The 26941-nt window shown below is 39.1% G+C and overlaps 1 protein-coding gene across 1 annotated transcript in view; it reads right to left on the reverse strand.

Annotated features, from left to right (window-relative positions):
• The window catches only part of nars2 (asparaginyl-tRNA synthetase 2, mitochondrial), an 88799-nt gene that overhangs the window by 24664 nt on the left and 37194 nt on the right, over positions 1-26941 (reverse strand). The window contains exons 6-10 of the mRNA XM_041198528.1: positions 23788-23885; positions 8285-8417; positions 3586-3684; positions 1830-1867; positions 1452-1518 (exon numbers count right to left, since the gene is read on the reverse strand). Of these exons, the coding sequence (XP_041054462.1) occupies positions 1452-1518; positions 1830-1867; positions 3586-3684; positions 8285-8417; positions 23788-23885 (435 nt within the window). The remainder of the gene's footprint in view (positions 1-1451; positions 1519-1829; positions 1868-3585; positions 3685-8284; positions 8418-23787; positions 23886-26941) is intronic.

Here is a 26941-nt window from a genome sequence, read left to right on the forward strand (position 1 = left end):
GTTTCTATGTATGCTTTGTATAAAAGGATGACAATGTTTTTCCATTTAAAAACACTGATTAGTGCTGCTCAGCTTAAGTGTGAAGACTGTAGGTTTGTATTGTTGGCACTGTATAATGTAATACCCATTATCATTGTTCCACTTAGTATTGGAAAAAACAGTCACATTTAAGTGAATAAAGGTTAGTGCATACAAGACAACACTGGCAACTGTGCTGACTGCTTTAAATCTGAGTACAGGTGTTTACTGACATGTCTGCAAGTGACAAAGTCAGGGTCTGGTTATTAGGTTTCAAAAACAATTGGGTGCATGCTAATTTGTGTTCCAGTGCTTTAACAACCATAATAGTATAGATGAATATCACTGTGTTGAACTACAGGGCAAAAAAGCATCAAATTGTTCAGGAAATTCCAGTAACTGGAGAAATGCTAACAAATACCTATTATATTTTTAAATCCACTTCTGTACAGTACTTCAGAACTTCCTCTTCTATAAAACAAAACTAGAAATTACTTCCACTGGCCATATTTCAAACTGTATCTGCACTGAAGCAGATGGATTAAAATTTCCTAAGAGCACTTCAGTAGAGGGTAACTCAACTGATGCATCTGTTTTAACAGCCTATTGTTCTAGAATACATGCTGAAGAAATTCTTCGTGAAGAAATTCTTCATACACTACATATTTTCCAACCCTACAGGATTCCTCATGGAAATACCAATCTGGGCATTGCATTCCTGAGAATACCTGGTCAACTCAATCTCCTGTGTTTATAGAACCTAGAACCACACCCAACAAAACTGTTCACTAGTCACACTGTTACAGCATTCAGATTTTCCATCTCAGGATCTGAATATGAAAATAATGGGAAAGAACAGAGCTAAAGGCAAATGTGAAAAACAAATAAATAGTTTGAGGAAGAAAGAAAAATACCAAAAAAGTAAAAGGTTAGAAGAGCAGACAAAAAAGACAGAGATACTAAGCAGTGACGAAAACTGAACATGAACAATAAACTCCATATACTTTATTGCAACGTTAGATTCCAAAATCCATGGGTGATAAAGGAAAAATTGGAAAAGTTCATTTTTTTCTCCTCAGTGAAGTTACAGAAAACAAGTGTTATCTACAGGAAGTATAATTATGGCCAAAAAATTGCTTCTTTAAATGTACATCACTATACTGAATTTGGGGAACCAAAATTATACTTTTTGAACAAGCAATTTCCTTCTTTTTGATTATAGCCATATTGAACAGGTAAACATGAAACAATAGCTAGTAAAGGTTTGATATAAAAGCATAAAAATCACAGCTCAAAGTTGGAAATTAACAGCTTATGTCAATAAATTAGCTAGACAAGAAAAGCCATTTAAATAAAATGATTAAATACTTGATGTCCAACAGCACTGTTGCAAATTTCACAAAATGAATCTATATTCAGGCCATATTCTTTACCTTTGGTTCAAACTTGAAGGTTTCCATACTTCTCTGCAAAATGTCAATCGCTTCAGTATAGGAAAGCCTAAAAATTATATTTACATTACAATTACATTAAATAAGGTGTTATAACATGGACTAAACATTTTGATTAACCACAATCAAACCTGAAGGGCATTGTGACCTTTTCATTTCCTATTTAACACTATTTTCTTCTGGTAATCTTAACATGACCAGGAATTATGCATCTGATATCAAAGATGAAAAACAATAAAAAACACAAGAAAAGGAAGCTTCAAACATAGAACTGAAGGATTGCAAACCTGCATGCCTCTACAAAAGCAGTAAAAAAGTAAAAATATATATTTAAAAAAAAAATCAATGGAACTTGCTTACACTTGAAATGAATTTTTCATCATCTGCTCCAACCTTCCCTACAAAAAAAAAGACCAAAATTAATCACCAATCTCTTTACAGAAGGCTTTTCTCCAAAAAGTTCTGTGCCAGCTCAGGAATTTTTTTCCCTGAATAAGACATATCATTATCAGCTCTTCTGCCTTGCACCATCATCTCTTTTGTCATTTAATCACTCCTGCCCTCCATCCTGTCATGTCCCCTTGCCCTATCTTTTATTTGTTTAGAAGCTGCTCCTTAATATCTTGCAGACCTGTTGAAAAGTTATTGATCTGATAAGTTAACTGTTTCTCTCCCCACAGAAGCTTGTTATGACACAGCAGTTGGTAAAGTTTGGTTGTTTAAATCCCAGTGGGAAACTTGAACAATTGCCATAACTTACATTTTCAATTGGTATGTTTCAGATGCAGCTCTGAATTCAGAAATGAAACCACCAAGAAGATTTTTATATAAACTAAATTAAACATTTATTAACTTAACAAGAAATTTAACACATACACATGTCTACAAATTACTACCATAATAACTTTTAAACAAATCCCCAAATTAATCACTCCCAGGTAAATCTTCACCAAGGCAATAACCCATAGTCCTTAAACAGACACCAGGCAAAGTACATTTAACCATACAAATTCAAAATGAGATTCCTTGCAACTTGGTTCCTTTGCAGACAGTTTTAGGGTTTACAGGCTGCTTAGGTCTTACACGCCTCTGACCAGCACATGAAAAAAAACTTTGTTTATACCTAGCCTTCCCTTTGAATGTAAATTCTCATTGCGTCACTAGGTCTTTTCTAACAATAAAACCCCTTTCATAGCACCAATTTTATTGGTAATATAAGCACAGTGCTTGGTGTCTCCTAGCTAGGTGCAAGATTTTACTCCCTTCTTTTGAATGGTATATTCAACAAATGCAAATATACTCTTTACCTTCTAGCCTTATGTTTATCTAATTAACATCTCAAACTACTATACATCAAAGCACCCAGGCTAGCTGGCTTTAATCCACAAACAGACACAGACCCTGCTACAAGTCTAGCTTAAACAATTTCTGATAACATTACTCACATTAACATCGCTTCATGACAATGCTATATGACCTGCTGATTGTTTCTATCACTTTCTGGCTTTATTTCAGATTTCCATCATCCACACTAATTTATTTTTGTTTCAGTTGAAATCAATTTTTCTGGTGTCATTTTACAATTCTTCACATTATACCAGTTCAGAAACAAAACAACTTCACCTACACAAATGCATAAACATGTAAGCAAAAAATTCATTCTTTATATCCTTTTTGAGTGTGGTATTAAAATTCATAATCACTTTTTATGTAAATCAAAAGGATGCTTCAACTTTCTGGGGTGAAAAGGATAAATGTTAACAAAGAGCAACCAAAACTGTAAATGTTGGAAATTTGAAACAAAAACAGAAAATACTGCAAACACTCCAGTCAGGCAATACCTGTGGAGCAAAGAGAAATGAAAACATCTTGGGTCTGGCTCCTTTGTTAAAACTGCCATGCCTACAAGGATTTTGGAATTCTGGCATTTTTCTTCATAGTAATTTCACAATTTTAGGAAACTTGCACAAAAACTGCCACAAACACAGAAGTACAAATATAATAGTTTCTAAATGCTACATTTTCTTTGCATTTCTATAAATCTCAGTGCAGAGAACCCCATAAAATATAAGCTAGAAGTCTTCTAACTGCAAGATCAGAGACAGGATATACAAACCTTTTGACGTGGAGCTACATATTTGTGGAAGAGTTCAATATCATCTGGGCGTTTTGAAAGAATATATGACGTTGCAGTCTTGAAGAGCTTCTCTATCACCTGCAGAAATCAAACGATATCGTCAAAACCAGCGGCAGAAATTGACTTAAGGCTTTAGTTCAGAAGAACTGAAATCAACATGTCAAGAATAAGTACATTATTTTCATTCAAGGGATGTGGGCACTACTGGAAAAGTCAGCATTTATTGCCAATGAAAAGATGGGAGTGAGCCATGTTCTTTTATACAACCGAGTGGCTTATCTGTAATTTCAGAGGACAATTAAGAGTCAACCACATTGCCATGGCTGCGGAGTCGCATGCAGAGAAGACCAAGTTGATAATTTTCGCTTCCTAATGGGCACTAGCGAACCACATTAATTTTTACAACAATCCATTAGTCTAATGGTCACCATTACTGTTACAGATTGAAGCAACTGAGTTTAAATTTTCTGGCTGCCATGGTGGGATTTGAACTCTTGCCTCTGGATCAGGCCTCTGGACTGAGTCCAATATCATAACCACTATACTATGACACTAGATGTTTCTAGTATAATCTACAAATGACAGAACTACAGCCTTTCACAATTAACTTGAAAGCTATACAGTATTAAGTAATGCTGCATGAATACTTTCTCCACTTCAGTCAGAAAGTTTTCTGATGGGCCCAGTATTTTTGGTATACCAATGCACTATTATATAGGTACTGTAGTATTGCATGGCATTTTAGGATAGAAAAGAAAGCCCCAGAGGAGAATTACTAAAAAAAAAAACACTACCATAAATGGAGAGGAAGTGAAAAACTGTGGCAAATCACTGAACAGCTCTTACACAGCATCAAGACATGGTTCCACAGTCAGCTTAGTGGATGCACAGACAATAAAACAAAGCCTTTTATTGGTGTTCACGAGCAGGGCATGGTATGGTCCTTTTTTTGGCATTGACCATACAGCATGATTAGAAATTTACTGCATGGGACTCTACAATCCATCACCCAGTATTATCCACTGAGATAAAGCGGAACGTATTTGAAGTAGTATTTAGTATAATAGAATGCTATTCAACAACTTGTATTTATATAGCACATTATGAAACAGGATAAGACAGAGTTACATGAGGAGATATTAGGGCAGATGACCAAACGCTTGGTCAAAGAGGTAAGTTTTAAGGGCTGGTCATTAAGAAAGCATGGTAGAAGAGCTAAGAGAACTCCAGAGCTTGGGGCCTAGGCAGCTGAAGGCACGGCCACCAATGGTGAAGCAATTAAAATCAGGGATGCTCAAGAGGCCAGAATTAGAGGGGGTGTGTAGGGCTGCAGGAGATCATAGAGATAGAGAAGGGCCAGATCAGAGGGTTTCAAAAAGAAGGGTGATAATTTTAAAAATCCAGGTGCTGGTTAACTGGAAGCCAGTGGAGGCCAAGGAGTAAAGGAATGCTGGGTGAACAGGTGTTGGTGCATATGAGGGCATGGGCAGCAGAGTTTTGGATGTTCTCATGGAGGAGGGAATGAGAGAGCCAGCAAGGAGTGTGCTTATTGAATGTCCCATTCTGAGGTAGCAAAAGCATGAATAAGGTTTTCAGCACCAGAAGGGCAGAGGTGGGGTGGAGTCAGGTGATGTTATAGAGGTGGAAATAGGCGGTGATAGTGAGGGCATGGATTTGTGCTTGAAGCTCTTCTCATGATCAAATATGACACTGAGGTTGCCAACAGTCTAGTTCAGCCTCAGACAGTTTCTAGGAAGGAGGATGGATTTGGTGGCAGGGGTCTAAGACAATGGGCAGAATTTAGCCCTTGGTGGGGGCGGTTGGGAAGGCGACCGTTGTCTGCAATTTCACGCTGGTGGCCAAATAAGGCCCGCCAGTGTGAAATGCAAGCGGCAGCATTGAACATTGCCTGTGCCAGTGGGGGGGACGGAGAGGAGGGCGAGCGGACTGAGTGCAAACTTCATGCATGCGCATGAGTGAGCACTTCACAATCTCCCGAAGGCATAGGGCTGCCTCAGAGAGGTGAAGAGATGTGAAAACAAATAATAAAACTAAACAATGAAATGAAACATGTCCCCTCATGTCACTCTGTCACATGAGCAGTGACATGTTATTAATGAATAAAGTTTTTATTTTATTTTTATTTGCTTTTGGAAACCTCATCGTGCCCATGGATGAGGTTTCCAAAAAAAAATGCAAAGGCCGCTTGTCCTTTTCACCTGCTCGTCAACCATTAGTTTGGGTGGGCAGCATAAATTTTAATTTAAATGATTACTTGATGGTCTTTTGTCAATGGGCGCGCTGCCGAATCCAGCACTTGCCCGCCGACTGAACTATTGTGTGACTGTGTGTTGACGTCGGCACGCTCAGCTGATGTCAACATGCATCATTTTATGCTTGGGCATGTGCCCACCGAGCGAAAATTGCTGTCCAATGAGAAATTGCTGTCCAATGACTTCAGTCTTTCCAGTTTTTAATTGGAGGAAATTTCTGCTCATCCAGTACTGTATGTCAGACAAGCTGATAATTCAGAGACAATGAAGGGATCGAGAGAGGTGGTGGTGGAATCTGATGCTGAGTTTTCAGATGATGTCACCAAAGGGCAGCATAAAGATAAGAAATAGGAGAAATTCAAATATCGATCCAAGGGGGAAACCAGCAGTAAAGATTCTGGAATGAGGAGAGAATCCATTGAATCCATTTGGATAGGTAAGAATGGAACCAGGAGAGTGCAATCCAATCCAGCTGACAGTGGAGAGACATTGGAGGGGGATAGTGAGATAAACTGTGTCAAAGATGGAGAATGACAAGGAGCACTAGTTTGCCTTTGTCACAGGAACATAGGATGTCATTGGCAACTCAGCACTCAAATATATAACCTCAAAGTGTAAATACAGGTAGATAAAGCCATGGAAGCAGTTGAGAATTGTAGAATTTGTAAATTGGGGTAGAGTGCACAGAAGTAATTTAGTCGTGATGAATTCATACAAAAAGCACTGATTCATGTCAAGATCATAGACAGCATACAATATTAGAGTGTTTAATTAATGTCATTGTCCTGTTCTCTCCCTGCAACTCTATCATATTCTGCTTCAATATTTTTCTCATTTTTCCCATAAATGATCTTTGCATCAGCCATTCCCTGTAGCAAGTATACCATCCTCCATCAACCCACTTCATAAAGAAATTTTGAACCTCTTTCCTCACTGTCTTGGTGCCCGTAGTAAACTGATAACCTATCATCAGCAACTCCCTAGTCCAAGGAAACGGTTTCCCTCTGCTCATTTCACCCAGACATTTTACAATTAAAGAAAAAGATAGTTGACCTTATAGTGATCTTTCAGGAAGGAGGATGGAACAAATGTTAGAGACCAAGGACAGAGTGCAAATGGAGTGGAGAATTGAAATGCTGCCTGACCTGATGGGCATATCTAGCATTTTCTGCTTTTATTTCAAGCTGCCAGCACCCATAGTTCTCAAACCTAGGGTAATTAAAAAGTTAGAATTTATATTTTTTAGTTTAAAATTCCCTGACAACTTTGAATTAAGTACCTTAAACAAAGCTAAACTCAAAATCCTGACAAAATAGCTTAAGAGTTTGAAGGTATAAAGCTGAAAAGCTGAGACCCTTGTTGGATCCAGTGCCCTTGGTTTGTTGGGGCTAAAGGATCCGGGTTGCACGCTTGTTTCGGGGTGACTGAGCTGGTACAGAGACAGAGAACATCAGTGGATTGTTGTTAGAATAAACACATGCTGTTTATTTACAAATGAAACTCAGCAGTTACACTTGTGTGCTTACAACTCAAAACTCTGTCTTTACTCCAAGTGCCTAACTCAAGACTCTCCCAGAAAGGTAGCCCGCACTCTTCTGCTATTGGGTATTAAGATCATGTGATCTTACATTACAACACTTGTCTTATTGGTATATTACACATCAGATTACTATAACACTTTACTGCTTAAAATGAATATTTAGGGAAGTTTTGCGATGGGCAGAGTGGGGGAGGGGGATCTATATGGTTGATGCACAAAATCAATTTATCACAGTTACATGGCTAATGTACTCAAATTTGAGAAAAACCATCATAATTGAGCAACTGGTATATGACAGAGTGCATGAATTACAAAATGGGAGCATGGAGTGCGCAAAAAACAGAGTGGGTGAATTAATTGAATTTTTAAACAGACCAATAAAGTTACAGGGAATTTTAAGAAAAGCATATAAAACAATAACTTCAATATAGGGCAAGTCAATTCGCATTTCCCTGTGCATTGATCACAATGAAACTAGACTCTTGTAGTTAGTGATGCAAATTCAAAAAATATTTTCTTTCAACATTTCAAACATGAAATAGTAGTTTCAGCTTTACTTTGAACATTTAATATTTAAATTGACAATAAACACAAAAGCAAAATTGTAAAACCATCTTTGCATACTATCTCACGAATAGATCGCCACAATAAGGGAACATAACAGTAATTACTAATCCTTAAAGGTAACGTTGAGAGAAATGTTAATTTATAAAATATACATTATACAGCAATTGATTACGATATATGGTTAAGTAATTATCAGTAGCAGTTTAATCTAACATGTCCACTTTATATCAGAGAACAGTATGGAAAACCATTGATGTAGTACAGAATATTCATGTTTATGCAACTGTTGAATCTTTACCTCCATTATGTCTTTCAGGCTTTCAGTGAAGGCAAGTTCCGCTTCCACCATGTAAAATTCTGCTAAATGTCTTCTGGTTTGGGAATTCTCCGCTCGAAATGTTGGTCCAAAGGTATATATTTGAGTGAAAGCCCTAATAAATTGATAAAAATCATCTTAATCATCATAAATTGATAGTGGTAATGTCACCGGACGAGCAATTGAGGCCCAAGCTCTGGAGACGTGGGTTCAAATCCCACCACGGCAGCTGGTGGAATTTATATTGTTAATAAATCTGAAATTAAAAGCTAATCTTAGTAATATTGACCATGAAATTGTTTCAATAAGGGGTGTGCAAGGAGACAGGCGACTATGCCGAGTGAGAAAAAGACTGAGTGAGTAGCGAATTAAGCACGGGGGGGAGAACAGGAGCAGCTGAGCAGAAATGGACCTGGGTGTAAATCTCCCATCTTCAGAGCAGAATTTGAAAAAAAAAATTGAACAGTGACATCACAGGAAAACCATAAGTTCATTGGTTGGTAAGAAACTGTTATTAGGAATGTCTTTAAAAAGTTGTAAATTAGAAAAGTGTATTTTTAAAGAAGTAGCTACTTGGATTTGAGTAAGAAATGCTAGGAATAAGGGGAAATCAGGGCCAGTAACGTAAAGTAATAAAAGTAATCCAAAGTAAAATAAAGTTAACATAAGGGAAGTAAAGTTAAGACATGGCATGACAGTTTGGTCATGTGGAATGCGTGTCGTGTAACATGGGGAAGTTGTGTACACTACTGGGACCTAGACGACCATACGTGCAAGTAGTGCTGCCAGCTGCAGAAACTTGGGCTCTGGGTTTCAGAGCTCAAGCGGCAGCTGGAATCACTGTGGCTGGAGGCTGAGAGCTAGGTGGATAACATACCCCGAGAGGTGTCACACCGCAGGTTAGGAGTATGAGGCGGAAAGAGAATGGGTGACCACCAGGCACTCCCAGAGAACCAGGCAGGTAGTGTGAGTCTCCTGAGGTCCTGCTTGCTAATTGGTTTTATGTTTTGCATACTGATGAGGGCGTTGGCTCCTCAGAAGAGTGCAGTCAGAACCAAATTTGTGGCACCACAAGCGACTTGACTGTACAGGAGGGGAGGAAGAAGAAAGGAGAGCAATAGTGATAGGGGATTCGTTAGTTAGGGGAACAGACAGGTGTTTCCACAGGATGATGTGTTGCCACCCTGGTGCCAGGGTCAATGATATCACTGAGCAGCTGCAGGGCATTTTTCTGGGGGAAGGTGAACAGCCAGAGGTCATGGTCCACATTGGTACCAATGACTTAGGCAGGAAAGGGAATGTGGTCCTGCAGACAGAATTTAAAGACCAAATTAGCAAGCAGGATCTCAAAAGAAATAATCTCCGGATTTCCCAGCACCACATGCCAGTGAGTACAGAAATAGGAAGAAAAGGCAGAAGAATGTGTGGCTGGAAAGATGGTGTAGGAGGGAGGGCTTTAGATTCCTGGGGCACTGGGACAGGCTCTGGGGGAGATGACACCTGTACAAGACAGACGGGTTGCACCTGAACAGAGCCAGGACTGAGTTACTTGCAGGGTGTTTTGCTGTGCTGTTGGGGGTGGGGGGGTCTTTACAACTAACTCAGTAGGGGTGTAGGAACCAGGAGAGAGAATAATACCAAGGTTCACAAAGTTCTGGGAGAGACAGATAGCACCAGAATGGAGAATAGTGAGTTAACAGGCGGAGTCAGAGAAAGGGAGAAAGTAATGAAGTCTAAATCAGGGTTATACTGCATGTATGTGAATGCACGGACTATAGTAAATAAGATTGGTGAGTTACAGGCACAGATTGACATGCAAAATTATGATGGTGTAGTGATAACACAGACCTCATTCAAGGAAGGACAGGACTGGGTGTTAAATATGTCTGGGTACGCGGTGTTCAGGAAAGATAGGGCAGGAAGAAAAGGAGGGGATGTGGCTGCATTGGTTAAGGAAAGCATTGCAGTGCAGGAAAAAGAATGTCGCAGAGGGTTCAAGGTCAGAATCACTTTGGCTAGAGCTGAAGAACAAAAAGGGTTAAATTACATTGCTCGGTGTAGTCTTCAGGCCACCAACTAGTGGGAAGGAGTAGAGGAACAAATCTGCAGGGAAATTAGAGAGGTGCAAACATTATAGAGTAATTATAATGGGGGACTTTAGTTACCGGAGCATAGACTGGGATAGTGGTAGTGTAAATGGAAGAGAGAGGCAAGAGTTCCTAGAATGTCTTCAGGAGAATTTTCTACAGTAGTATGTGTTCAGCCCCACAAGAAAGGAGTACTGCTAGGCCTGGTTCTTGGGAATGAGGTGGGCCAAGTAGATCAAGTGTTAGTGGGGAACATTTAGGAGACATTGATCACTGTACCATAAGGTTTAGGATGATGGTAGAAAAGGACAATGGCCAATCCAGAGTAAGAATAATTAACTGGGGAAGAGCCAACTTAAATGGGGCAAGAACGGAGCTGGGCTGGATAGACTGGAACCAAAGGTTGGGCAGGAAAAACTAGCTGAACAATGGGCTACCTTCAAAGAAGAAATAGTTCAGAAGCAGTCAAGATATAGTCCCCCAAAAGAGAAAGGCAGGGCAAACAAATCCGGAGTTCCCTGGATGAAAAAGGAGAAAGAAAATGAGAAAAAAAGTGTGCACATGACAGGTTTCAGGTAGAAAATAGAATTGAAAATCAAGCTGAATACAGAAGGTTCAGAGGAGACCTGAAGCAGCAAATAAGAGAAGCAAAGAGGGATTATGAGAAAAGATTGGCATCCAACGTAAAGGGGAATCCTAAAGTCTTCTATAGGCATATAAATAGTGAAAGGGTGGTAAAAGGAATAGGGCCTGATTAGGAACCAAAAACAGAATTTACATATGGAGGCAATGGGATGGCTGAGGTGTTAAATGAATACTTTGCATCTGTCTTCACCAAGGAAGCAGATGCTACCCAGGCAATGGTGACAGGGGAGAAAACTCTGTCACTAGAAGGATTCAAAATTAATAAGGAGGTGGTACTGGATAAACTGTCGGCACTTAAAGTTGACAAAGCACTGGGACTGGATGAGATGCATCCAAGGATATTGAAGGAAGTGAGAATGGAAATTGCAGGGGCACTGGCCATAGTCTTTCAGTCTTCCCTAGACTCAGGGGAGGTGCTAGAGAATTGCAAACATTACAGCCTTGTTCAAAAATGCTTGTAAGGATAAGCCCAGCAATTACAGACATCAATTTAACTTAGGCGGTGAGGATACTTCGAGGAACAATTATTCAGGATACAATTAATAGTCTCATGGAAAAATGAGAGTTGATTATCAAGAGCCAGCATGGATTTCTTAAGGGAAAAGAGCATTTAACTAACTTGAAGTTTTTTTTGAAGAGGTAACAGAGAGGGTTGATGAGGTTAATGCTGTTGATGTGGTGTACATGGACTTCCAAAAGGCATTTGATACAGTGGCACACAACAAACTTGAGAAAAGTTATAGTTCATGGAATAAAAGGGACAGTAGCAACATGGATACAAAATTGGCTGAGTAATAGGAAACAGCGAGTAATTGTTAATGGATATTTTTCGGGCTGGAAGGAAGGTTTGTAGTGGAGTTCCCCATAGGGTGGGTATTGGGACCCTTGCATTTCCTGATTATATATTAATGATCTAGATCTTGGTGTGCAGGGGACAATCTCAAAGTTTGATGATACAAAACTTGGAAGCATTGTAAACTGCAAGGAAGACAGGTAGGACTTCAAAAAGGTCAGACAAGTTGGTGGAGTGGACAGATAGGTGGCAGATGAAAATCAATGCAGAGAAGCGAGGTGATTCATTTTGGTAGGAAGGACGTAGACAGACAATATAAAATGAGTACAACTTTGAATGGGGTGCAGGAGCAGATGGACCTGGGTGTATATGTCCATAAGTCATTAAAGGTGGCAAGACAGGTGGAGAGAGCAGTTAACACAGCATACAGTATCCTAGGCTTTATTAATAGGGGCATAGGGTATAAAAGCAAGGAGGTTATGCTGAACTTGTATAGGACACTCAGTTAGACCTCAGCTGAAGTACAGTTCTGGGTGCCACACCTTAGGAAGGATGTGAAGGAATTTGAGCAAGTGCAGAAGAAGTTTACAAAAATGGTTCCAGGGATGAGAAACTTCAATTATGAAGATAGATTGGAGAAGTTGGGACTGTTCTCCTTGGGGAGGAGAAGGCTAAGAGGAGATCTGATAGAGGTGTTCAAAATCATGAGGGGGATGGACAGAGTAGATAGGGAGAAATTGTTTCCTCTTGTAAAAGGATCGAGAATGAGAGTGCACAGATTTAAAGTGTTTTGCAAAAGAAGCAAGTGTGGTGAGAGAAAAAGCTTTTTCACAGAGCGAGTGGTTGGGTCTTAAATGCACTGCCTGGAAGTGTGGCGGAGGTTCAAGAGGGCATGAAGTGATTATTTAAATAGAATCAACGAGCAAGATTAGGTGAAAAAGGCAGGAGAATGGCACCAAGTCATAATGCTCATTTGGAGAGCCAGTGCAGACATGATGGGCCGTAACAAATTCTTTGATTTTTTTTCCTGTATGATTACTAAACAATGAATCAATCTAAAAAAACTTGACATTTGTTTTAGCCTTGTGACAACTTTCTAGAATTTGAAACAACCAGTTACATTAATTGTACTAAGAAAAAACGGGTTCCGGACAGATTAAAAATAAGGATGTTGCAAGGAAATCTCCAATGCCTACTTTTGCTTACTGTGACTTAGATTTAATTCAACATACATTTTTAAGTCTATATGTTTAAGTTTATGGTCAGGTCAGTCTGAAATGAACAATTTCTTAAGCAAAGCATTAATATAAAGATGGCTAAACAATAAATGAACGTAACTCAGTATTCCATCTAACTATGGAAAGTGATGTTCAAATTTGCTATCTGCAGATCAAATTATAGTTTTGCAGACCAAATTAAAATGGTCTAATTCAATAAATTAAAGAAATTAACAGGATGTATTTCATTAATCAGAGACCGGCAATAGGAAAGCATCCTTTTTTGAAGGTTCTCAGCAGCTGTACATTTGGTGATATGCAAAAGCGTCTGCAAAAAAAAAAATACATCCTGTAAACATTATGGCCTTGAAGACCAGAGATCAGAACCCTTAGGCAATCTATTTATATGACCGATTATACCATTTTTCTGAGAGTTTTGTTGCCCTCCAATAGAATTTACTGGAGGAAATTTGGAAAAATAGCCATAGAATTTCAAGGAATATATTTCCATTGCCACTTTGTCGGTACCTTGCTAACAAGTTGTCTTCATTAATAATCCTGTTTTCAGCTAAATCTGATACTGACAACATGAGTAGAAGACCATATGGCCCCTTGAGCCAGCTCCGCCATTCAATGTGATCATGGCCGACCATCTGCCCCAACTCCAACTTCCAGCTCACTCCCACATCCTTCAATTCAGAATGATCAAAAATCTGTCTCTGAATCTTGAATATGCTCAATGATGGAACATCGACAAGCTTCTGAGGTAGAGAATTCCAAAAATTCACAACCCTTTTATAGTGACAAAATTTCTCATCTCAGTCCTAAATGATGGACTGCTTGTCCTAAGGCTTTGCCCCCATGTTCTAGATTGCTCAGTTAGGGGGAAACAACTTCTCAGTGACTATCTTCTCAAGGCCCTTCAGAATCTTGTATGTTTCAATGAGATCACCTCTCATTCTTCTAAACTCCAGGGTGTATACGCTCAATTTACTCAGCTTCTCATAGGACAACCCTCTCATTCGTAAGACAACTCTCTCATTCCAGGAATCAATCTAGTGATATGAAGGGAATATTTTATAAACTATATTACTGGCTTTTCATCCAGCAAGCTGTCCACTTCACTGGCACAGGAATATAGTGCACTTTAATTTCTCATCAATAGGTAGGAATTGTATGTTGTCGTGGGCAGCATTTTGTCTTTTCAAACCTGGGACCCTATATCAAATGTCGCCTCAACTCATTTCATTTATAAATGAATCACTTCAAAGTAGCTCTTCACAGAAATGGATCTACAGCACAAAAATGCATGTGATTCAGCATAAATTTAGAATGTCACTGATGTTGTGAGGTTGGCTAGTGTAAAAACAGAAGTTTTTATGGCTGCAGTAAAGGTGCTCTTCTATGTTAAGGTCTAAGCACTTGATCATGTCAGAGAATGGAAGTTTACTCTGTCCTTAATCCTTGTTACAAGTGCCTTAGGAGTGATGGATACAAATAGTTGGGGCAGAATTTTCACTCCCAAGTTGGGTGCAGAATGTTGGGAATCCCCAAATGGAGTCAGGTCCGCTGCTCCAGGAAACAGTGTTGGGGCAGCCACAGAGGCTGCAAGTGCCAAGGCAGGCTGTGCTAGTTATAATAAAAACAGTAAGGTCCTCTAGTCCTCACCCCCTCCAACCAACCCATGCCCCCAATCCACCTTCATGGTCCCTCATGCCAACTTATTTCCAAATCATGAAAACCCCCCATCCTTTACCCTTACATCTTACATGCCAACTCACCCATCAGCTACCAAGGGCAGGCCTCAGGAGCCATATAATAAAAAGAGGTGTATAGCTTAAAGAACTGGCATTGGCCCAGTCAATACATTTAAATCCCTTAAAGTACTTAAACGCTTATAAAAACAAACATTTGTATTCATAGCCCCACATCACAGACAGCTAATCCCCTTATAACCACTTGGAGCTATCACACTGAATTTACAGCACCCCCCTCCACCCCACCCAAGTGATATGATAGGCTGTGGAATTAATCAAGCAGTATTAATCTTACAATGATAACCCTCAGGCTTATGTCAACAAACATTTATTGAAATTGCAAGCACCTTTCATTTCATCAGAGTTCCAGCAGGCTGTTGTCATGAGTTAAAGGGAAGGGGATTTAAATGACTTGACAGGTTAACAGTTCCACAGACCCTATTCCCACCTTTCACGTATATTCATATCTACTGTCAACAATCTCAAGGAGGTACCTGAACCTCTCCAAAGAACTCTGGTATATTTAGATATTTCCTCAAATTCATCAAGCCCTACAAGTTGTGTTTTGAAAACCTGGATGAAGAAAATTGCTTTTGATTAAAGGCAACTGCACTTTAAACGCTCCACTGCCTGTGTGAACCACGGATGTGAGAAATATATCTCCCTCCACCCTTGTCCATTATGACACTGACCCCAAATGTGGACTAAATAGCAAATAAATTTGCATTTTTTTCAATTTATAAAAAGGTACAAATAAAATATTCCTTGTTTTTGGAAAGACGGTCCAATGATTATGAACTACTACTGAACTGAATTCCTTAGTTTAACTGCCAGTCATACTAACACAAGTATTCTGTTGATTATGCTAGTCTCGAGTCTCATGGATCAGTAATAAAATGTGAGCCATTGATTCCACAATCAATTTCTCCCAGTGAGAAGCAGGACTTGTAGGAAGCATATACTTGAATGATCCTTGTCAAGCCATACAAATTCTTCTAGTCATGAAAGTACAATGCTAGAAATATAAAGAGAGCAATCAGAAATGTATCCTGGATTGTTCACTATCACTCATGTGGAAACACATCTTGTCCCAGTTTTTATCAGATTTATAATATTTGGAACTGGAGAGACTAAATAGTAACTTGTAAACAAAACAATTTATTATATAGGAGGATCTGATGGAAAATAAAATTGTTTTTAGGCTTCATCAAGATATTTTTCTCATGTTCTGGGCTAAAAAATCACACCTGCAAGTGAATACTTATGATAAACAAGGACACAACTTTACATCTAGCTTAATGTCCTGTTGTCTCTAGGTCATCAGAAATCTTCATTAGTCATATTTAGTAGACTAAATGCACTAAGACCTCATGTGATTGATTAGACTTCAGAAAGCAGGATGCTATCAGATTCAGATTAGGCTATAGATTATGGAACACACCAAGGCTCCTTTGGCAGCACCTTCCAAACCCATGACCACTACCAACTAGAAGGACAAGAGCAGCAGGTTTATGGGAACACCACCACCTGGAAGTTCCCCTCCAAGCCACTCACCATCCTGACTTGGAAATATATTGCCGTCCCTTCACTGTCGCTGGGTCAAAATCCTGGAACTCCCTCCCTAACAGCACTGTGGGTATACCTACACCATATGGACCTCAGCAGTTCAAGGCGGCATCTCACCACCACCTTCTCAAGAGCAATTAGGGATGGGCAACAAATGCTGCCCTAGCCAGCAAAGTCCACATCCCTTGAATGGATTAAAAAAGGTAAGCTGTTTCTAGGGATATTACAGCAGTTTTCACTAGAGATTTTTTAACTCTCGCTCTTTCCTTAAACAAAAATTGAAATTGTAATGTTTCGGGGTGCTGCATGCTGGATGGGAGAATGTCTATGGATGTCTCTATGGGCTTCCAGAGCTACTTGATAAGGTTCCACACAAGAAAAAAAAAAAACGATTGTAAGTGGGATTGGAGGTAACCATGTGGCATTGGCCAGGATGGGGTTGAAAGGTAGGAGACAGGGCACAGAAATAAAAGGGAAAAAACAAAATGCTGGGAAAACTCAGCATCTGCCAAGAGAAAAAGTTAATATTTCAGGTTGATGATCTGTCAGAACTAGAGAAAAGTTTAAGTAAGAGGCAGAGATGGAAGTTAAACAACAAAAAGGAAGACATATTTTATGATCAAAGGATGATAGTGCAAGGCAAAAAGGGGTGATGTAATGAGGCAAGTAAAGAAACAAAATACATATCTAGGCTAAGTGGGAAAAGGAGAATCATCAACCTGATGTCCAAAACAACAAAAAAAAGGGGCAGAGGGTATGATCTGAAATTGTTGAAATCAAGGTTGAGTCCAAAGACTGTAAAGCAGCTAAGTGAAAGATGGGGTGTTGTTCCTCAAGCTACATTGCACTTCATTAGAACTGTAGGAGGCAGAGATCAGAGTGGGACTGGACAGAGAATTAAAATGACAAGCAACGTTTGTACTCTCCATACCTCCAGTCTTTGTATTTGCCATAAGAAACATGTTACATTCGAAATTTTTCCAGTTCTGATAAAAGGTCATTCACCTGAAACACTTAACTCTGTTTCACTCTCCGCAGATGCTGCCAGAACTGTTGAGTATTTCCAGCATCCACAGCTTTTGCTCTTGTGGTAGGAGTGAAGAATTTGCTCACTGACTGGCAGGAGGTGACAAGTAATAATATTCCCCAGGGATCTGTACCGGGAAGTCAGTTTTTCATCATATATGTTTTCGCTGGTGGGAAAGTCCAGAACAAGAGGGAGTAATGTTTAAATTAGAACTAGTCCATTTCAGACTGAAATCAGATAGCACCTCTCCCATACAAAGGCTGGCAGAAATCTGGAACTTCTATCACCAGTGCAGCCACCACCAGTGGCTCTCCCATCACAAACAGGTTCAATTGAAATTTCAAAGACTTATATCAATAAAATTTTTTAGGTAAAGGAAATGGATCAAAAGTGAATAAATGGAGTTGATGTGGAGATCAAACTGAATGGCAGAAAAGGTGCAAAGGGCAGAATGAGTTACCCTTGTTCCCATGATTCATTGGGACATTCCCACATAACCAACGTGATAGTGATGAGAACAGAATTGATGAGTTGGAACAACACTGCTCTTAGTTCTAGCATACATAACCATAGAAGTTGAAAACCGAACTATAGGGAATTAGTTTTAATGGAACCAAATTTATCACAATAACGGTTCCTTAACTCACTCAAATACAAGACTTCAGCCCAGAATATCACCTTAATTTGCTCAAATAATCAAGATATCTTAATGAAACAAATTTACTTTCCAGGTTTCATAACGCTTAGACAGGTAGTTAAGAGTGACTGGGAAGTATTTTTTTAAAATTGGTTTTCAGGACATGGGCAATACTGCAAAAGTAGCATTTATTGTCCAAAGTTATTCTGCAGATATCAAGAGTTAATCATATAGTGTGGTATGGGAGTCACATGGGTCAGAGTGGAAAGCTTCTTCCCTTGCAGGACATAAGTAAACCAGTTGGACTTTTGCAACAACACAGTAACTTTCATGGTAATTTTTTTCTCTGGTACTAGCCCATGTATTTATTACCAGATTTATTTAATTCAGCTTCACAATTTACCATAATGACATGAGAATATCACAAGTTGTTAAAATCTGTACTTTTTAAAAAATGGACATTGTTGGACTTTTAAAATGGCTGCCACAGGTCACCTGACATTTGGAACTACAAGCTGGCCAAGCTTCTGGATGTTTATAAAATTGGATTATGATGACCACAGCCTTGTGCAATGTCACACCTGCCACTGTTACGACTCACCCCAAAACAGCAAGGACAATAAAGCCTCAGACATCTCGTCTTCAGACTGCTGGGAGCTATTGAAACTGATCATGCATAAGTAGTGCTAAGAACCCCTATCTGCCTCTATTGTATGTTGTTGATTTTGACCATGAGAGGGGGAAGCCACTTTGTTAATATGAACAGAACACTGATTGCTTCCCATAACGTATCAATGGCCAGTCGTCACCTGATCAAAACATAATTTAAAAGCCTTTCAGAAATAAAAATCCCTCTTGCTTGCAGGCAGAGAACTGCAGAATGCAGGCAAAACATCACTGCAGAAACCTGACCATCAACACCTAGCCTTTTTACCAAGCCACAAGACTTATAGTTAAAACCTCCTTGAAACCTCTTTTCCGAAAGATTCGAAATTCATTCGGAAAAGCAAACTGATCCTCTGGCTACAAGTATTATCAAGGTTGCCCTTCTCAACTTTCTGTGCATTTCTTATTCCGAAGAAAGCTTCATAAAATCTTGTATTCAGCTACCTGGGCTCACCTGGATTAAGTCCCAAGTAGAAGAGCCCCTGTCACCGGAATCAGATACTCATGTGAACTATTAACTATTCTGTTCGACTTTAATATTTGTAGAAGAGAAACTCCTTTCTCTTATTGTATCTTTGTGTCCATGGTGTGTGTGTGTGGGTAATAGCTACAAAAACCAGTTCTGGGATAGTGTGAATAAATAATGCTCCTGGTTTAAAATCAAAGAAAATATGCTGTTAGTGACTTTGTATCCAAACTGATTACACAAACAAGGTTTGGGCAACGCATCTCAGCCGTGCCAAATTAAACTACTCTGATTACATACAAAAGGTTAGAAGAATTGAAGGGTTCAGTCAGTCTCTCTCCCCTGTCCGTAACAATACCTAATTTATATTGGCCAATTAGTCTGCTATGCAAAGTGAACCTATCTTCAATAACAGAATGAAAACACCCTCCAAATTTAATCAAGGCAGAATAAGCTTTTCACCATCTTATGAACAATGAATACCAGTTAATTTTTGTTCCTGCCACCACCTCTTCTCCCCAACATTTGGTTTTTATAACAATAAAACACAGTAAATTAGATAGCTTTATGATAGAACAATTCAGAGGAAAATATTTGTTTTGAAACTTTGATTTATACCTTAATAGATAAGTTTAATTGCTCAGTATAAGATTTATTGAATCATTACTCTTGCAAGTGTTTTCCCTACACATTCCCATGGCTATGTTTTTCAAATTGAAATTTAGGAAGGACTATTGGGAATTGCAAAACTTTCAAGCATCTTTATGCTCTTACGATAGCCAAGTCTAATTTTACCATCAGCCAACTTCAGGTCAGCTTTCCCTCCTGGCACCTTTTCCATGTATCAAATTAAACACCAGCAAAGGAAAAGAAGAAAATGCATATGCAGAGGAGATAATGAGAATTATTGATGAGCAGTCTCTTTCGCTATTGCAGTCCTGCCAATAACTCTGCAAACCCTGGTAGATTATATGCAACAGGAGTAAAAATTAGAATAAAAGCAAAATATTACGGAAGCTCTGAAGAAGTCATATAGACTCAAAACGTTAACTCTGTTTCTTTCTCCACAGATGCTGTCAGGTCTCCTGAGTTTCTCCAGCATTTTCCGTAAAAATTAGCATGTTGCTGCCCATTCAACATGACATCTGTGCAAGTGTGTTGCCAAAATTTCAGCAGTAAAGATAAATATACATTGAAGCTTTAAAGTTGGACCTGCCTGATATCACAGCAAAAAAAAACTTTTCAGTAGCTTTTTATACTGAGAGATATCAGTAATAGTACTTCCAACAATGGAGAAAAAATGGAATATTAACAGGATTGGAGGTGATTTTGTTTCATATAGGATTAGGTAGAATCATGCCCTGCAAAGCAAAAACAGGGTGACCAGGTTCCCAAATTTTCTGGGGTTGTCCCGTCACAGGTTGTGTGTCGCCGAGATGCTGTTCGTCCCAGATTTCAGACCCTTTCTGCATGGTACACATCTGTGCATTAGCACCGCCTCCGGCTGCTTAATCTGACAGGTTCACCAACATTCCCTCGCCCCACAGCCCCAGCAGGTTCGCCTGCACACTCGTATAGAATCCAATGCCAAAGTGTCTCTTAATTTTGAGAGTTGGTCACTGAGTCTACAAGACCCAACTTAAATGGTTCCATGATAGACCTGTCCTAATGTTTATGGCTGAGAAATTCAGCAGTACCCAGTTTTGGATGTTGAGGGCCAGGGAGTTCTAGATATTTGGATTTATGCAACTGGTATCTGAAGTCTACGTGGCAGGAGAGGTTATCCGGTGAGGGCAGAAGGATAAGGCCACTGGTGGTGCCACAGCCAATGCATACAAGTGCAGGCCAGAAAACAAAGCAGAGGCCAGAGGGGGACAATGACCTGGAGAAGGCCTTGGGAGGAGGGGGTTGGTCAATGGGTAGTCATGAAGATGATGATGATGATGATGATGAGGGTGAGAGTCAGCAAAGGTCTGCATGACAGGTAGTTGCATATACAAAAGGAATTATCACCTGCTTCAGGTGCAGGCAAATCAAGCCTCCTGTAGATCCTTACTCAGCATGGCAGCACTGCCAGCATTTGGAGCTCTTAATGCCTTCGTTGATGCACATGATCCCTTGAAATCTACTAAAAGATGGGACATACATGATTAAACTCTCCCTCCTGGGACTTCTCAACAACTCCTAGGTAAACCTCGAGTTTCACGTCCAAATGGCATCAATTTTAGTTATGCCTTTACCTGTTGTTTCTTAGGTACTGGATCATGACTCAATTCTTATTCTCAAAATTGCCTAAGTCAACTCTCAGTAAAAGGCAGAGTGGATAAGTAGTTTTAGAAGCTTTAGAAGTGTCTTATTTCTCTCAGTATGAATGTAGTGATATTCTATGTATAGAAAGCTGTTGTAAAAAGGGAATACATTCATGAGATGGAATCCAAGTAATAACACTTCCGGGGCACTTTCCAGGATGACTCTCAGATCTACTGGTACACAGAATTACACAGAACTCGCTAAATCAGGATTTGACTTGAGACTCAATGTGTTTCGGGGTTACCCACAAGCAGTAGCCCTAATAACATGACAATTTTGTTCCCTTATCCATTCATGTGCGTGTTCAGGACAGTTTTATGCATTAACATGCCCACAAACTGACAAGGGGTGGGCCATATTAGATTTAGTAAACAGCCAATGGTGCGTGAACATTTATCTAATAGCAGCCATATGATCAAATTCAATTTAGCGTTCAAAGTAGTAATTAATTTTAGCGGACTGATCCCTAAGGCAAAGACTGAACATGAAAGTTCAAAATCCAGTACCAGTTGTTGGCACCACTATGACCTACCTATTAGGTATTTGAAAAATGAGTGAGGGAAAACATTTACTTACTTTTAGTAATGCTTTTTTATTCTCTGAACTGGATTTATCCTCACATGCATCACTCCTGCCCATGCTTCACATTGTTTCCACACTTATCTAGAGTATTTTTAAACATTCAAGGCTATGGGCCAAGTGCTGGTAAACGGGGTTAGGTAGGTAGGTCAGGTGTTTCTCATGTGTCAGTGCAGACTGGATGGGCCGAAGGGCCTCTTCTGCACTGAGATTCTGTGATACTGTGATCACTGAATGTGGTGGCTGGCCTTATGAAGTGATATTGGAAGAGCACCATATTAAAAAAATACTTACAAGGAGCACCGTTCCAGTCATTTCTCTTAAATGGTTAATGGGTCTAAGATATGTGAAGGATACATTCGAAAGATCAAGATCACCTCAGGCAGAAGGCTGATCGGATGGTAAAATGGAGTTGAGAGCAAAGATCAGCCATGATCATACTGAATGGCAGAGTACGGATGAGGGACTTATATGGCCTACTCCTGCTCCTATTTCTTAAGTTATATACCAATTGATAATTTTGGCAAAAGCAAGTCCTAAAGATAGCAAGTAATTTCCTAGTATCTAGAAATATTTTCTTGTCTTAAATATTAGTAGCTACAGGTGAGACAGAGAAAGGCAGTAATCCCAAAGTAACCAGCTTTGGAAACAAGATCTTTATGACATTGGATAAAGGAATGTAAATGCTGTTCAGACTTGGGATCTTTTATTCTGTTCCTGAAATCATTAGATATTCTATCCAAGACAACTGGTGAAATCACTCTCGTGTCAGGAGGACCAAAAACAGACTAATAAAACCTTACTTCCTTTATTAGTCAAATGCAAACTTGGCTTAGTGGTAGGACTCTTGCACCCAAGACAAAGTCAAGATTTCACCTTCTCCCTAGCACCTGAGTACATGATCTAAGCATCGTTAAACGTGCTGTTTCTCGACAGACACAATATTTAATGGCATTATTTGAAGGCAGGAATATCTGTAGCCAACACCTCCAAAGCAAACAGAAAAAGTAGTCATTTATCTCATTGTTGTTTGTCGGACTTTGCTGTATGCAAATTGGAGAAGAGAATAACTGTTACTGTACTTAAAGATTAAAAGCATTCTTCCCTCATTTATGTTTATTTCACAAAGTTTGAAGTAGGATATGAAGAAGTCGGTAAATTAGTTCAGTTATATATTGGATAGGCGATGAATGCGGAAAAATTAATTTGAAGGTTTAATACAGAAGGGTTAAAGCAAATTACATCTAGGCTGGAATTGCTCCTTTCATTGAGCAGATTTATGAAGCTATTTTGCTAGCTTCCAAAGCTCTGCCATTACCTATTTTTACACCCCTTTGTCCTTTTGTGCATGACATCTTTGTCAATCTCTCATTTGCCCCACCCATCGCTGGCCTTCTAGCCAGCTTCACTTGCTCCAGCCCCCCTTAAGCAGTATAAATGTCATCACATTTTTACTTCTCTTTATCTCTGAAGAAAAGTCATACTCGAAACGTTAACTGTTGTTCTCTCCACAGATGCTGTTAGACCTGCTGAGTTTTTTCAGCATTTGTATTTGTTTCAGATTTCCAGCATCCGCCATATTTTGCTTTTAACCTATTTTTAGGTTTGCTATTACAATACATCAACTCCATTCTTAAGGTGGTGTGATAATGTAAATCAAAACTCAAATAAAAGGGCAATAATTTTGAACACAAGAAAGTAGGCTCCAAAAAAAAATTGTTAAAGTGCTAATTACCCTGTCATCACTTCCAAATGCAGTTGTCCAGATACAGTTAAGAAGGAAGGGACATCAAAGAAATTAACATTCTGCTTTTCAGCTGTTTTGCTTGCAGGCTGTAATGAGAAAAAAAAACAACCAATTCCTTGAATTAAGCATGATTTCACATTTAGTTTATAATTCGGGATATTTAAATTATCATCAACTTTGGTGGCTAAAGGATATTTAAATTATTTTTGCATCTTTTGCTTATGAGAGAAGAGATAGTACTAACTGCTCCACCACCTCTCTCGACCCCCTCTAATATCTCTTTGTAGTTAGACTACTTGTCCAAAATGCAGCCTTAGGTGAGTCACAATCTCCTCTAGGTAAACACTGGGAAGACTGTAATCCATCATTATCAGACCTCGCCACAAGCTTCACACTCTCAGCACTGGTTCCATCCTTCTTCCTGATCACCACCACTGAACTTAAGCTCAGCCAGGCTGCTCTGTTCAATTCCAAAGTGAACTTCCAATTCCATATCCTCTTCATTACATTACAGTGCATTATCAGCTTTTTTATTCATTCACAGGATGTGGGCTTCGCTGGCTGGGCCAGCATTTATTGCCCATCCCTGGTTGCCCCTGAGAAACAGGTGGTGAGCTGCCTTCTTGAACCGCTGCAGTCCATGTGGTGTCTGTAAACCACATGGACTTATTATCATCCCCACCTCAGCCCATTTATTACCGAAACTTTCATCTATCCTTTTGACACCTCCAGACACGATTACTCCCACTGCTCTTGTTCCTGGCCTCCCATCCTCCACACTCTAAACTTTAGCTCATCCATCTATATCTGATCTGCACCAAGTCTCCCCATCACTCCTGCCCTCAGTAGTCTACATTTGTCTGGGCCCTCCTACACATTATGATTAAAATTTTCAGAGAATGTTAAAGTACCTTTATAGCTTGTCCTTCTCTATCTCCAACATCCTCTAGCCCTGGACCCCTCCTTGACCAAAAAATTCCTTCAGCAGCTTAGGGCCCCATATTCATATTCCTTTCCTAATTCCCTCTGCATCTCCACCTCCCTTTCTTCCTTGAGCACTTTATGATGATCATTTCTCTAACAATGTTTTTGGACACTCCAAAGTAACACCCTGTATTGCGATAATTTTTTAAAAATTACACTTCTGTTGAAAGTGTGTTGGGACATTTTTCTGTTAAAGACACAAAGTAAATAGATATTCGAAGTGTAATAAATTCAAATAGTTTTTTTCTATAATTTGTAAACATAAGATGTAATCTTTATAGCATTATTTTTATTTCCCTGCACCTGAGCAGAGTTCCAATCTGACTTTGTGTGACCAATGGCCCAGCATCTGCAACATTAAATATCCAGCTTTCCCCACTGTGGTTTTTCAGAATGCCCTTATAAAAGGGAGTATAACGGAAACATTTCACATGGATCAAGATTTATTTTTGCAGAGATAGTAAACTGCCAGCTAGTACATTCAAAGTTATGATTTATCTTCCAGACTTGCCTACTTAAAACCAAGTGATTGAAAAGTGATTGTAGGGATATTTGACAATGAAAAATAGTTAAATTTTTTTTTGGCAAAAGCCATGCAGAGTGTTCAACATAACCAGCAGAACAGATGTGACAGGATAATGCAGACCAGTGCATTGCAGTGTACCCACTTCAGACAGTGGCTAATGTGATTGATCACAGGTTTCCTCCAGCAAGTCTTTATAGTGTTTGCAAACATGAAAGAAATACACTACAGTAGCAAAGAAAACATTAAAAGCCTTCCAAGCTAGTCCAACTATAAAACCCTAATGTCCTTTTGTTTACTCCAATGACCCCTACTGCATCTGTTTCACCAAAATGAATACAGGATTTCATGAGGGAGCATATATCTGCAAACAACCAAAAAAAACATTAATTTCTTATCTAGTGGCATGTGCACTATAATCAGAGAATGTTAGAGGAATAGAAACTCCCAAACTAAATGTTCAATAAGATGCAATACAATAATAAAGTCATAATGAAGAGTTCCTATCCAAAACATTAACCCACTGATGCCAATAGACCTACCAAGCATCCAGTGCTTCCTGTCTTTTTGTAAATTGGAAGAGAGGTTGGTTAGCCAGAAATATCAATAATGCAAACATGCAAGGTTTCTGCTATATTTGCACACATTCAAACAAAGCCCTGAAGTTTTGATTTAGCTGCAGCAGATTTGCTGTGTACCGAACAATTGTTGATGCTTTTTAAAAATGTGCTGCTACCATCTTGTGGCAATGAAGAATCACTGCATGAAATTTATCACCTTGCTTTACTAACATGTACATTTTCTTTGTATATTACTTCATTGCTGTATATTCTTGCAATTGGTGAAGCTGTAAAATAGTTAACAGTATTGTAATGTATTCTTTTGAAACCTTAATGAAACAAGCAATGCAAGTTTGCCTATTTCCATTAGTTGGTTTTAATCATTTAGTGGTAAACATACTAAAAGATATACAAGATTGTATGTAAATAGCAATACTGTTACTTTATCATAATGAAGAACACAACAATAATGGGAACTTTTAATGCCCTAAATATCACCTGTTATAACAGCTTGAATGTTAATATTATGACCATACAATTTTAATCCTTAGATGTAGGCAGTACACAAAAAAAACTTTTCTGAAGATTTTCTAAAGCTTACAACACTAACACCCAAACAGTAATATTAAAGACAGGAGTAGCTTTGTTATACCTTATACACAATATATAAATATGAATAAAAGCATTAAATAACTAGAAATAGTGGTAGGTCATTCAGCCCCTGAAGCCTTTTGTTTAAACCATTCTCTTGGATCATGAGTAATCTGCACACCAACTCAATTTAGTTAAAGAGACATAATAACACAGGAGGCCACCATTCAGCTCATTGAGTCCATACTGGCTCTCTGTACAGTAATCCAGCCAGTACCATATACCCGCTCAATCCCTGTAGCTCAGCAAGTTTATTTCCCTCAAGGGCCCATCCAATTTCCTTTTTTAAAATCATTTATCGTCTCTGCTTCCACCACACTCACAGGCAAGTTCCAGGACATTAGTACAAATTGCATTAAAAAAATCTTTGACATATCCCCCTGCATCTCTTGTCCAAATCCATGTCATCTAGTCCTTGTACCAT

The sequence above is a fragment of the Carcharodon carcharias genome, chromosome 11, assembly GCF_017639515.1.
Source record: "Carcharodon carcharias isolate sCarCar2 chromosome 11, sCarCar2.pri, whole genome shotgun sequence".
Lineage (NCBI taxonomy): Eukaryota > Metazoa > Chordata > Chondrichthyes > Lamniformes > Lamnidae > Carcharodon > Carcharodon carcharias.